The sequence below is a fragment of the Macrosteles quadrilineatus genome, unplaced genomic scaffold, assembly GCF_028750875.1.
Source record: "Macrosteles quadrilineatus isolate MER2022 unplaced genomic scaffold, UCM_ALF_1.0 Scaffold_2__2_contigs__length_208266976, whole genome shotgun sequence".
Lineage (NCBI taxonomy): Eukaryota > Metazoa > Arthropoda > Insecta > Hemiptera > Cicadellidae > Macrosteles > Macrosteles quadrilineatus.
The window spans coordinates 16,447,469-16,461,283 of record NW_026542595.1 but is presented as its reverse complement, the minus strand read 5'-3'; the positions used below and the strand labels follow the sequence as shown (position 1 = coordinate 16,461,283).

At 36.1% G+C, this 13,815-nt stretch overlaps 1 protein-coding gene across 8 annotated transcripts in view; it reads right to left on the bottom strand.

Annotated features, from left to right (window-relative positions):
• LOC128985889 (probable isoaspartyl peptidase/L-asparaginase GA20639) overlaps positions 1-13,815 on the bottom strand; it is a 208,148-nt gene that overhangs the window by 40,633 nt on the left and 153,700 nt on the right. For 2 of the 8 annotated variants that reach the window (XM_054405861.1, XM_054405862.1), the window contains exon 2: positions 3,958-4,184. In XM_054405861.1, the coding sequence (XP_054261836.1) occupies positions 3,958-4,159 (202 nt within the window). In that variant the 5' untranslated portion in view covers positions 4,160-4,184. Of the gene's footprint in view, positions 1-3,957; positions 4,185-10,272; positions 10,382-12,322; positions 12,434-12,481; positions 12,594-13,815 lie in introns of those variants that run through there. The other 6 variants (XM_054405857.1, XM_054405863.1, XM_054405856.1 and 3 more) reach the window with 6 other exon arrangements.

The following is a 13,815-nucleotide window of genomic DNA, read 5'->3' as shown; positions in this document are numbered from 1 at the left end:
AAATATGGTTCCGACGTTTCCTGGCCTCCTCGTGGCGGAACTGGATATGCCATACAGTTTATGGCTAACCGACAGGGAAACAAACACTGCTTGATCAATTTTCATTAATAAATCTATAAATATTTAATAACATCTTTTTACTTGAAATACTATTACTGTTAATATAAATGATTCAAAATTAATATGGTTCTTGTGTTTCCTGGCCTCCCCGTGCCGGAACTGGATATGCCATACAGTTTGTGGCTGACAGGAAAACAAAAATAACTTGATCTATTTTCATAAATATATACATGAATATTTACTATAATCTATTTACTTCATATAATACTTTACAATTATCAACTTTTTAACTTATCAATCTACTCTTAATATATATTGTGAAATAATTATTACTTCAATATCGATTTTCGCTATTACAATTCCAATTATATTATCACTTAGTTTGACCAAAAACTCATTTGTAAATATACTTTACTAACATACTCTCTTACCGCAACTTTAAAATTATTTTTTTATAATGGATTCTGACAGGGAAACGGATTGGAATTGTACGTGATTGGAATTGGATTCTGACAGGGAAACGGATTGGAACGGGAAATGGATTCTGAACTGACAGGGAAACAAAAATAACTTCATCTATTTTCATTAACATATACATGAATATTTACGATGAACTATTTACTTAATATAATACTTTACTATTCTCTACTTATCAATCTACTCGAATATTTTGTGAAATGGTTATTACTTCGATATCGATTTTCGCTATTACAACCCCACAAAGAATTTAGAGATGCGGAGAGTGCTTTCTAGACCACTTCTAGGTGTGCTACGGGCTTGAAATTTACCCGGCTTCTTGGTGATGGCCTCTCACCCCTTCCTAAATTTCTGAATGACGACTAACAGCTAGGGGAGCGAGCCAAAGGCGAGTCTAAATACTATACAGCCGCATATGTAACTCACGGGGGATACAAATTCTAGACCACTTCTAGATGAGCTAGAGACTTGAAATTTTCGGTGTTTTGTAGGTCTAGTGCCCAAACCCCCGGGAAAATTCCAAAAAGTGAGATTTTTAAATTTTAACCCCCCCGAAATTAAGGGTTTCCCCCCATGTTATTCTTATGGGGAATAACATTAAAAATGGCCGACTTTGGTGTGCCCATCTGAACGGTTTAGAAACGTGCTAGAGACTTCAAATTTGCGTAGTATTGTACTATGGGATCTTAAATTAACGGTGAGTTTCGCAAAAGTCCCATTTTCCAATTTTAACCCCCCCAAAAATCCAAAATGGCGGACCTCTGAAAACGACAAAACACGTTTTTTTCAAAGGGATATAGCTCGAAAACAATAAGAGATAGAAAAGATTTGAAAGTATATCCAGGAATAGCAATTAAATTTTACACAAAATCCCCTTAGGCGTTTTCCAAAAATTGCACTCCTTCAGCTTCAAAAAACGCCCTACTTTCAAAATTTGGTAAATTTTTATTAAATTATTACCGGTTTTCGCCATTTTTTCATACTTAAATATTTTTTTTTTCAAAAACTATTATTGCTTTGTATTCTCCTTACTTTACTTTAAATTTTACTCATTACATGTTTTTTAAATTTGAAGGTTTTTCGCCACTTTTACGTGCCCCGTGTTATTCTTATGGAGAATAAGATTGAAATATAATGACTTTGGTATAGTCATATGAATCGTATAGAAATGTGCTAGAGACTTGTAATTTGGTAGTATTGTAGTAAGGGATCATAAGCTAATGGTGAAATTTTCAAAAGTCCCATTTTCAAATTTTAACCCCCCCACAAATCCAAAATGGCGGACCTCTGAAATCGATAAAACACGTTTTTTTCAAACGGATTTAGCTTGAAAACAGTAAGAGCTAGAAAAGATTTGAAAGTATATCCAGGAACAGAAATTAAATTTTCTACAAAACCCTCGTAGTTGTTTTCCGAAAATCGCACTCTTTCGGGTTCAAAAAACTCCCTACTTTCAAAATCTGGTAAATTTTGTTTCAACTTTTTACCAGTTTTCGCTATTTTCTCATACTTTAATCATTCCTTTTTGCAAATATTATTATTGCTTTGTATTCTCCTCACTTTAGTTTAAAATTTTACACGATACGTGTTTTTTCGTAACTTTACTCCTTAGCCCCCAAAACTTAGGTTTAATGTCAACATTTGAAAGTTTTTACGAGCCCCATGTTATTCTTAAGGAGAAAACATTTACCCCTTAAAAACCACCATAAGTCCCCGTTCCCATGGTCCGTTCATGCCATAGATTTACTCTGGTTTACTTAAGGTTTTATCCCCCTATCGTATTTACAACCCCCCCCCCCAAATATTAAATCCCCCCAATGTTATTCTTACAGGTGCATAAGTCTAAATCACGTTTACAGATTTCTAGATTAACTGGATATCTGAAATTTTGAATGATTGTAGATCTTGCGCCCTTTCCGAAAAGTGACATTTTACAAATATAACTCCCTCCCTCACGAAATATAGAATCCCCCCCCCAATGTTATTCCTACAGGTCCATCGGTCTAAATCAATTTTACCCACTTCTAAAATAGCTAAGGATCTGATATTTGGCTCAATTGCAGGTCTTGCGCCATGGCCCATTTCTATTTACCCCCTACCAAAAAAGGGGGCCTGGGGGCGGAGCCCCCAGCGAGCCAAAGGCGAGTACTAATATACTAATAAAGTTCTAGGAGAAAGCTCGGTCCCCAGGTACTTCATATTTAAAAGGAATTAAAGATGTGTTTCAACTACACAAGTTGGTTCTATGATATTAAATAGCATTAAAAAGTTATAAGGTTTGCCAACAGGGTGCAGCACTATTAATTTTTTTTTTTGCTTCTATGACAACAGCTAATTTGAACCAATTAGCAATAAAAAGCTGTGATATACAATGAAAAATTTACTTTTTTTTATTGTTTAGGTGCAGTGGTAGAACATTATGGCTATAGGAGATGTGCTATATTATAGCATACCATAAATTAAAAGAACCAAATTTTCTTAAACCGTGTCCTCTCCCATTGCAAACGCAAAGCCAAGTATACAGTAACTGCAATAAACATTTTATACTACGCCAACCCCGTACGAAGGACGGGTACTCTGCTAGTACATATAGTGTATATAGATAAAAATACGTGTAGTGTATATAGATAAAAATAGTGTTCTCGCTTACACAAATCCATTTAATATTTAAATCCACCTTTGCAAAAATATAATTATCATTTTTCAAATCCAAACACATAGTGATTTTAAATTACATGATAGTGACCATAACAAGTTAAGTTAACTTAAATTACAAGTTAAGTTAACTTAAATTACAAGTTAAGGATTTTAAGAAGACGATAGATCTTATTAGAAAGAGAGAAAATGTTATTTACTAAGAAACGCTCTAAGAGAAGGAAGTAGGTGTTAACGATACAAGCATGGTTCTTGTGCAAAGCTTGCCGAACTCGGGATTTTATATGAATACAGTAAACACCTTCCCAGGTAAGTTGCATACTATACTTTTTTGCGTACCTACTAACTTATACCAGCAAAAATTCTTACAAAGTATTAACAAAAGGTTTTTTCTTTTTGTAATTTAGACAAAAAATAGCCTAACATTACTGATATTTTGATCGTTTTGCCACTTTGAAAGCATGGAATATTCTAACTCATACAGGTAGGGCCTACTTTGTACCACAATAACAACAATGGGTACAGTACCATTGAAAATTTGTCTTTGGTACCTAAGTGCCTGGTAACTTGACTTTATTTCCGAGTAGGTACAACATAAGAAGACACCCTGCAGATTTCAAACAAGCTGGCGAAATGTGCATAGGATAATATACAAAAAACTACTGTACCACTCAAGAACAATAATGCATCAAAAAGGTAATAACTAGAGCTGCTTACTGTGTACTGTGGTGAAAACATATTATTTTAAAATTCAATTGTACATACCTGCATTGAACGCAGGCTCGTCTTCCATCAGTTCAACAGCAGCAACAATACCATCCAAGACAGAGCCAGTTTTCTGTAAAATTTCATAGCCCTTGCGGGCTGCTCTGCACACCCCATCTAGCTTAGCTGACACCCGGGAGTCTGGAATGTCCCCTGCACCTCCATGAACTAGCACTATGGGTTGAAAGCTTTTGTGAGCCATTGCTGCAGTTAAGATTAGAAAATTCCTGAAATGAAAAAAAAACAAACTATGTCGATTGTTAGAGTATGACATTTGCGTTGAATAAGTTAGATATAAGTTAACTTATTACCCTACGGTGAAGATATACACTTACCTAACACTACTTTTGGACAGAACCAGTCAAATACAATTTTTTTAATATAGCCTACCCAATATTTGCAAATACCTCTAAGTCATACATACAGTATATTTGCAGAATAAATGTATTCATAGTTTAACTTTGTAACGGAACACGTAGTTATAACATCTAGGTAGGTATGGGCTTAATCGGTGTAGACCTAGCTAGGTCAGGTCCGCTAGGCCTATGTTAGTTATAGTAATCTAAGAATAAAGATTAGGGGTGTACATGTTTATAGTTTGAAGAATATGTAAAATTATACTAGTGTACCTGTTGCTCGAAATCGAGCAATTGTCAAGTACTGGTACTATACATAAGTTATTTTAAAACTACAGTAATAACAGTCATAATTTTCGATGAGTTTAAAAGACTCTATATATAGTCAGTTTTCGTAGTCTAAAACTGAACTTCCTTTACGGCCATGAAGTCGACAATCGGAAAAAAAGGGTTTCTTACGAACCAGTCATAAAATTTACTCAAGAATAAAGAATGTCTACCTGGATAAAAAAATTATCCAGGATAATTATATGGATAAAATTTAAAAAATTATCGATGATTTTCTTTTCGAGGGTAGACCTCCATATCTGTTGGCATAAACAGCCGAATGAAAATATCGATTATTCGATTGTTTCATTCGATATATCGATTGATATTTTCATTCGGTTGTTTGTGCCAACAGATATGGAAGTCTACCCCTTTTCGATATATCAATATTTGTTTTTCTATCCGATATATTGATTATAACAAATTGAAACATATCAGTTGACCACTACGATAAGGATACAGTACATAAATATTGTTCAGTGTAACATTTAAACATTCCGTTTGATAACCTATTCCCCATATGCATTTTCTGTTATCAAACAGAATTTTGAAATGGTAACTTAGCCTACAGCAAGTTTGGTTAGTTATGTTAGGTTAGTTTAGAATAGTTTCATTTCCTAATCCAATATAGGCCTATGGGCTATTATTTTTGCCTAAACAAGAATCAGAATCAGAATACTTTATTCTTGAACATAGAATAGAGTACAGAATAGGCGTCAAACATTACAGAGATTTAATTATAAAATAGCATAAAGTTGTTGGGCTTTGAGGCGCTGTCGGTAGTGATGGTTATTACTATGAGGGTTGTTTAGTCCTCACTGGAACATCGGTGAAGTTCTCCAGTTCATGAACTCCTCAACTGTGTAGAATAGTCTCTCCACAAGCCAAGCCAATAAGCGTTGTCTGGTGCTGCTTATGCTGGGGCCTTTTATTGTCTCTGGGAGCAGGTTCAGGAACTTCACTCCCATTTAGGAAGGCTTTTCTTCAAAAAGAGTTAGATGATGGACTGGAAGTGTGTAATTCATAGCCTGTCGGGTGTTATGGCTGTGCCTATCCATACCTCGTTGGAGCTGTAGCCTGCTTGTATGAGAAGCCACAGCTAGGATGTACAGGCTTGTAATCGTTAGGATTTTTAGCTCACGGAATTTCAGTCTGTGACTTTCTCTCTTGTCCATGTCTCCTAATATTCTTACTGCTTTTTTCTGGTGGATAAACACACGTTGGAGGTTGGTTGCCGATGAGTTTCCCCATACTTCAAGGCCATATCGAAGACGTGATTCAAACAGTGAGTGGTAGGCAATCTTGGCTATGTTGGTGTCATCACTTATGGTTTTTATCCTTCTTATCACGTAGACACTGCTACTCAGCTTACTGCACGGGCTGTCAATATGGGGGGTCCATGTCAGTTTCTGGTCTATTATTACCCTAAATACTTTGCTTCTTCTGGGCCTTCGATGTCTGGGATCCTGCATACCCCACCATTTCTCCTGCCAAAGATCAGTTGTTGTGTTTTCTCTTCATTAACCACTAAGCTTACTTACTTACTCCCTCGACATCGTTGACCAGCTCTTGCTGGATAGACTGAGTCAAAAATAAAAATAATAATAATATTTATATACATATTTACAAGTTTGGCGGCAGGTTAGACGCAAATTTTATAAAACTCATCTAGGGAGTACAAGGGCCTTGCCAGTGGCCACTCCCTCAGTTCTTGAAAACTGAGGCCTCAAGGTTTTTAAAGTACAGTGGCAGTCGGTTGTACATCCTAATTGCCAACATAGGAAAGCTGTCCTTTTTTTGTTTAGTCTGCAGAAAGGGATATCAAGGTTGGATTTTGACCTTGTATTGTGATCATGTTGGTCTTCTCTCAATGCAAGACCAGAGATGTTGGTCCTTACGTTGTTTAGGGTGATTAGAATGTGCTGGCTGTATACTGTAAGGATATTGAGTTTACTAAAAAGAGGTCTGCAATGTTCGTGGTAGTCAGCGGACGAAATAAGTCTGACTACCTTCTTTTTGTAACAAAAGTATATCCTTACATCCAGCTGCATGGCCCCAAACCTCCAACCCATAGCTGAGATGGCTGTGGAACAAAGCAAAGTAGACAGTCAGTAGGTATTGCTTTGTCAGCATAGGTTTGAGCTTCCTAAAGAGATGCAATGTCCTCGACAGCTTGGTGCACACTTTCATGGTATGTTTTTCCCAGGTGAGTTTGGGGTCGATTATGAAGCCTAATAATTTTACTTCAGGCAGGTTATCAGGGATGGGATTCCGAGCTAGACTGCAGGTCATGTGTTGCGTTTTGCTTTCATTTAGGCAAAGCTTATTTGCTTTGAACCACGTCTTGGTTTTTCTCGAAGGACTGTACAGCCTTGACCCTGGCTTCCTCAGGAGTGCTTGCATCCGCAAAAATAGTTGTGTCGTCCGCAAAAAGCAAGACGTTGCCTAACTGCCCGAGGTCGTTCACCATCACCAAGAATAGCACAGGGCCCAACACAGATCCCTGGGGCACGCCATGTTTAACCGGCAATGGTTGTGAATTTGCCCCTTTTACTGCCATGATCTGTTTTCGATTTAGGAGGTAGGATTTAAAGGCAAGCAGTGCTGGCCCCCCAACGCCATATAGATGTAACTTTTCTAGCAGTTGAATGTGGGAGACACAATCAAAAGCTTTGCTTAAGTCAGCTAGGGTGAGTGCAACTGAATTCCCCTCTTCGAAAGCATCGACTACCTTAGTGACAAGTTTAAGAACTGCAGTAGTTGTGGTTCTACCGCTCCTAAAGCCATACTGTGAGTCACTAAACAGACCATTTGTTTCAAAGTGTTGAACAAGCTGTGTTTTCATTATAGTCTCATAAATCTTTGCAAACATAGGCACTATGGAAATCGGTTGATAGCTTCCTACATCTTCAGGGTTGCTCTTTTTAAAAATGGGTAGGCCTATTGTTTTAGAAACTTTTAAGACATCAGGGAAAACCCCATGGGACATACACAGATTAAGTAGGCTACTTTTGCTAGGGGATCACAATAATGTCCGCAACATGTTTCAGTACAATGATGTTTAAGCCATAAATATCCTGACTAGTTGTGTTCTTGAATTGTTTGATTATTTTAATGACATTTTGAGGCGTTACATAAGCCCAGTTATCTAGAGAGTTTATAATAGGCTTGTGCGGTATTTTAGTTGCAGTATTTACATCACTGTCAGGGTTTACTGAGTCAACAATTTTGTCAATTACCCCCAGAATATGTTCATTGAATTCATCAGGATTTGCGGGGCATTTAAGAGTTGGGGTTGGCTTAGAAACACGATTCGCTGTTGTTTTGGCAACATTGTATTGCCATGTTTATGGAAACAAACGAGCTGATTTCAAGGGCTTCAGGATTTTTTCCCCCAAGGAGGAGTACGGTATCATCTGCATACATAAGAGTCTTGCTGTAGTCTTCCAAATAGTGAGGGAGATCATTTGTAAACAATGAATGATGTTTTGATGTTTTGAAAAGGATGGGGCCCAGCACAGAACCCTGTGGATAGTGATGTAAAATACCTGGGTATTTAAAACTCGGGGTAAATACCCTGGGTATTTACCCGGGTAAATACCCATAATCCAGAAATACCCGGGTATTTTGGGTATTTATGAAATCGATTGAAATTAATTCATATTACCCCTAAATATGTTATTGTTATCATTACATGATAAATTAGGATAGTCTATAACACCTTTTACAGTAACTTGAAGCTTTGCTAGTACCTTTTATTGAATGATTTAGCACTTTTTTGTTTTGAAATCAAGACAACACCTATCAGAGAAATAGTGAACCTAAACCTACTTCTACTGCTATTAAATTATGATAGTTAAAATTTGTATTGTGTAAATGGCTTGGAAGGCTAGACAAACCCAGAGTCTGATTGACATAGGCAGGATGGCAGAATACTGAAAGTACAATAGACTCCCTCTCATCTGGACTCCTCGGGACCGAGGCTAGTCCGGATAACGGGTTTTCCGGTTAAACTGATGTCCCCAAAAATTTGTATCACAAGTTTATGAAATTAGTTTTTTTTATAGCCTACCATTGATACCAACAAAAGATCTAGAACGAAAATATTATTAAATCCTGCCATCCTACAGATTGAATTTTAATTATTTTCTTAAGTTGTTTACACATAGGCCACTACTATGTTAAATTTTCCTATTTTTCTAAATAATAACGATTACTTTACAAATTATTTTTCTTCACTTTCAATAAAATAAATTCATCTATCTATCATTGAAATAAAAAAAAAAAAAATTATAAGTAGTCAGGACCAGTGCAACCATGAGACCAGGGTATTTATGCTTTATGCTCAGACCTGGGTATTTATGGTGATTATACCGAGAAGTAAAATGCTAGTAGTGTCCATATGAAATTTTGTTTAACACATTTTATTATCATTTTAATATCCTTACAGGGTAATAATTGCAAAAAAACATCTCAATCTTCTCTAACTTTAATACAAATTATAAATGCCCAGTTTTTGGGTATTTACCCGGGCCTGGGGTAAATACCCAGGTAAATACCCAATTTACATTTACCTACCCACTGGGTATTTACCCGGCCCACATCACTACCTGTGGAACACCCCTTACTACAGGTAATAACTTTGATCTTACTGTTTGTGTAGATCCCTTTTCAGTGTACAGTATTTGAGTTCAAACATCTGACTTCTTCCAGTTAAATAGCTCTTGAACCATTCTGCAGTTTTCCCACCAATTCCAATTTTTCTCAACTTGTTACACAGTTGTGTATGATCTAAGCAGTCAAATGCTTTGCTGAAATCAAGTTAAATTGTGGTTGGTATGTTTCCTTCTTCTAGATTATCTATTACATATTCAGTTAGCGCTATTATGGCAGATGTGGTTGATTTTCCCTGTACAGATCTATTTTGATGTGGTGTGAGCAGTTCATTGGATGATAGGTGTTGAAGAAGTCTGTTTAGTAGGTACTATTTTTTCAAATACTTTGGAGAATGTGGAAATTAATGAAATTGGGCGGTAGTTCTTTGAGTCCAGATGGTTTCCTTTCTTGAATTTTGGGTATACCTTTGCAATTTTAAGCCCACTTGGGAAGATTCCTTCTTGGAAAGAACGGTTGATGATGTATGTTAACGGTCCAGCAAGTTCTTCTTTACATTTTTTTAGTAGACTGGTGGATATATCATCTACTCTAGCAGATGTTTTATTTTTTAGGGTGTTGATCACTTGAGTCAGTTCCTGCTCGTTTGTTAACTGAAGAGACATCTAAGGTGTCTGACAGTGTACCTCTGTGATTTCAGCTGGCTGATTTTGGTTTTGAGGATTTTGTGCAAGGGTGTCATTGGCTATGTTAACGAAGAACTCAAGGTTAGTTCTTAATTTTTAATTTAAATACGTTTTAAGATAGGTATTAAAACAGAAGGAATACGGATCGTGAAGTAAAACAAAAATATCGATATATCGAAAAATCATTGATAATAAGTTTAATTAATGTTCCCTTTAACAGGAAAGTACCCAAACAAACTTTGTGGTCTGGTGTAAACCGAGTGTTATACAATTTTCCCACTCCTGTAAAAAAATCTGACCTTTGCCAAGTTAGAGCAGTATTTGTGTCTTACCACAACACTTTGCAAAATATATAGTTGAATTCCAAAGCTCCACTGCTGCATCAGTTATTATTGTCATCTCAAAGAAGTACATTTCAAGTAAACAGAAGAACACAAAGCCATATTCTGAGTTTGTAAGGAACCTCACACAGGCCATTGCAACGGAATCATCTCACCATAAAACCAACAAATCATCCGAGACTCAGTCTGTGAACAAAACATCCTCTGCATCTTTCCCTCTGGACCCGAAGCAGGCACAACCTCAACCACGGACTGTTACAGAAGGAAGAATATCGATGCAGGACAACCAGCAACAAGACAAGGGTGATCTACTCAACACTACAGCAGACCAGGTGACTCAACTTACTTCCTTGACCTCTGACTCCGCAACACAGTGTAGTGAAAATGCAAATAAGGCCTCTAGTGGTGATGAAAAAAGTGAAGATTTTGTAAATAGTATACTAAGTGGTAGAATAGCTGGTCACAACAACAATTTTTTACAGAATATAAAGCCTCAACTGATAGCTCGATAAACAAAATTCTTAATAACCATCCTAAAATAAATGACATCCCAAGTTGTGATAGAAATGATCTCATGTTGTTACACATTAATATAAGATCAATTCAAAACAAATTAAATGAGCTGCAATATTGTTTAGATATTTTAAACTGCTCCATATTATGTGTTAATGAGCACTGGTTGAAAGATTTTAATGTTGACTTGTCTGTTCCCTTTAATTTTAGGTTAGCAGTTGCTTACTGTAGAGTTAACACAATTAGAGGAGGCACTGCCATATATTTAAAAAAAAAAGCTTAGATTTGGAATATGAAACAATTGATTTAAGTAAAATTTGTATTGAAACAGTTTTTTAAGCATGTGGAATAATCTTAAAACAGTATAGAACTATAATTATTTCTGTATATAGGATTCCAGCTACTAGTGAAGAAATGTTTATTGATAAGTTTGAATGCATGTTATTGGAACTATCAAAATACAAACACTGTAAAATAATTATCACAGGAGACATAAATTTTGACATTAGAGAAAAGAAAAAAAATGTAAATGAGTTTTTAAATATGTTAAAGTCATTTAATTGTTGTTGTCACAACTCAAAACCGACCAGATATGAAGCATGTCTAGACAATATAATTAGTAACTTAACAAACACAGACTTTACTTTTGATTGTATTAACTTAGGTCTATCTGATCATGATGGATTGTGGTTAAAGATGAGTAGTTTTTTCAATAAGAGCAGGAAAGAGGTTAAATTTCGTATATTAAGTGACAAAGCTATTAATTCATTTCAAAATGATTTAAATATGGTTGACTGGTCATATGAATTGTATCCCTTTAATAATAATATAAATGCATGTTTTGATTTATTTTATTGACAATTTAAAATTAATTTTTGATTCAAACTGTCCCATTGTTACTAAATTAAACAATAAAGACAATATCAAGCAAGCATCTCAACATAGCTCTAAGTGGTACACTGATCGCCTCCAAAGGATAAGAATAATGCTTCTCATATATAAGGACAAGTCTCACTTGAGTGAACAAAATAGATTAAATTATTTAAGACTGAGAAAAATTTATAGACATGACATACATAAACATTACACAAGAAATAGCCATCATCTCAACTTACCACTTACAAGACTTACACTTAAGTTACACACAATAGCTACAAATATCTTAGTATACAATTTTTTAATAAATTGCCCCCTTCTGCAGTAACGGTTCCAATAAAAAAATTCAAAACAGTCCTTGATTCATGGTTAAAATTAAAATGTTTTTACTCTGTAGATAAGTTCTTGTCCTTGGAGGTTTTAGATATAAGTTTTTAAATAGTTTATTTAAGATCAAGCTTCCTGTTATTTATTATGACTATGTTTAATGCTTTAATGATAAGATGCCATTTGACAATGTCAATTGCTTTTGTAGAGCTGAAAGACAATAAAAAGATTTGATTTGATTTGATTTGGTGGGAGGATATTTGCTTAAACTTAGACCTAAACTCAACTGAAAGGTCCAATTAACTTAAAATAAACCTAGACCTACCACTACCAAAACTGCAATCTAACAAATTCACACACAAACACAACTCAACCTAACCTATTAACAATCACTCTTTCTTGAGGAATCAGAAAAATATAGGTTAAGTAAACATTTAAAACTTCATAAATAATTCATGCACGCAAAACATTTAATTGTCAATACCTAAAAACAAATCAGCTTCATTACACTCACAGCCCTTTAATTTTCATAATCATAAAACACATTTTCAAGCAGCTCAAAGCTCAAGTCAAAAGTAAACAAACAGTAAAGAAACAACAAACAAAGAAAGAACTACACTACAACTAATAAACTAACACCTTTACAAAATCACAATGCACAGTTGGACAGTTTGCAACTGTTGAAAGAAACATCTATCTAACCAGGTACAATAAAGATATACAGTGAAGCTATTACACAAATAGCTGTTATCCCAGGAACTGTTCCAAGGCCTTCTCTTCTGTGCATGTGGAAGCTGAGGTGCTCGTGGGTACAGTACGTCAGGTCCGTGAAGTTAGCCCCCCCCCATAAAAGCACTAACAATAAAACTAGGATTAATGGTTAGTGCTTCGTTAGTGCTGGTTAGTGCTTCAACTCCCATCGTCAGTGCTCTTACGGTTCAGGAGCTATAACCAAAAAACTGTGGGTGGGGCCAACTTCACGGAAGTTAGCCCCCCCCCAGTATTAATATGCGAGCACTAATTTTCAAAACTGTACCAACGGTTAGTGCTGGTTAGTGCATCAACTCCCATCGTTAGTGCTCTTACGGTTCAGAAGCTACAACCAAAAAACTGTGGGTGGGGCCAACTTCACGGAATAATATGTGAGCACTAACTTTCAAAACTCTACCAAGGTTATAGTGCTTCGTTAGTGCTGGTTAGTGCTTCGACTCCCATCGTTAGTGCTCTTACGGTTCAGGAGCTATAACCAAAAACTGTGGGTGGGGCCAACTTCACGGAAGTTAGCCCCCCCCCCCAGTAGTAATATGTGAGCACTAACTTTCAAAACTGTACCAACGGTTAGTGCTTCGTTAGTGCTGGTTAGTGCTTCAACTCGCATCGTTAGTGTTCTTACGGTTCAGGGAGATATAACCAAAAAACTGTGGGTGGGGCCAACTTCACGGAATAATATGTGAGCACTAACTTTCAAAACTGTACCAACGGTTAGTGCTTCGTTAGTGCTGGTTAGTGCTTCTACTCCCATCGTTAGTGCTCTTATGGTTCAGGAGCTGTAAAAAAAAACAGTTTTCCTACAGTCACCCGACAAAGTTGGCTTCCTTGTACTGTTTATAGTACAGAAAGCTGCTAATTGCTGCATATTTATACTTTGCCGTACGGTTTATACTTTGTCGTACGGTTTATACTTTGCCGCACATCAGGATTCCAACGAAACAACACAAAACAGCGTGGTTCTATTAATGCACGTAATCCGTGTACGCTTGGAAATAGGTTGGCAACACTTAAAGATATTAATACTATGAGCAGCTGATTGACTATTAT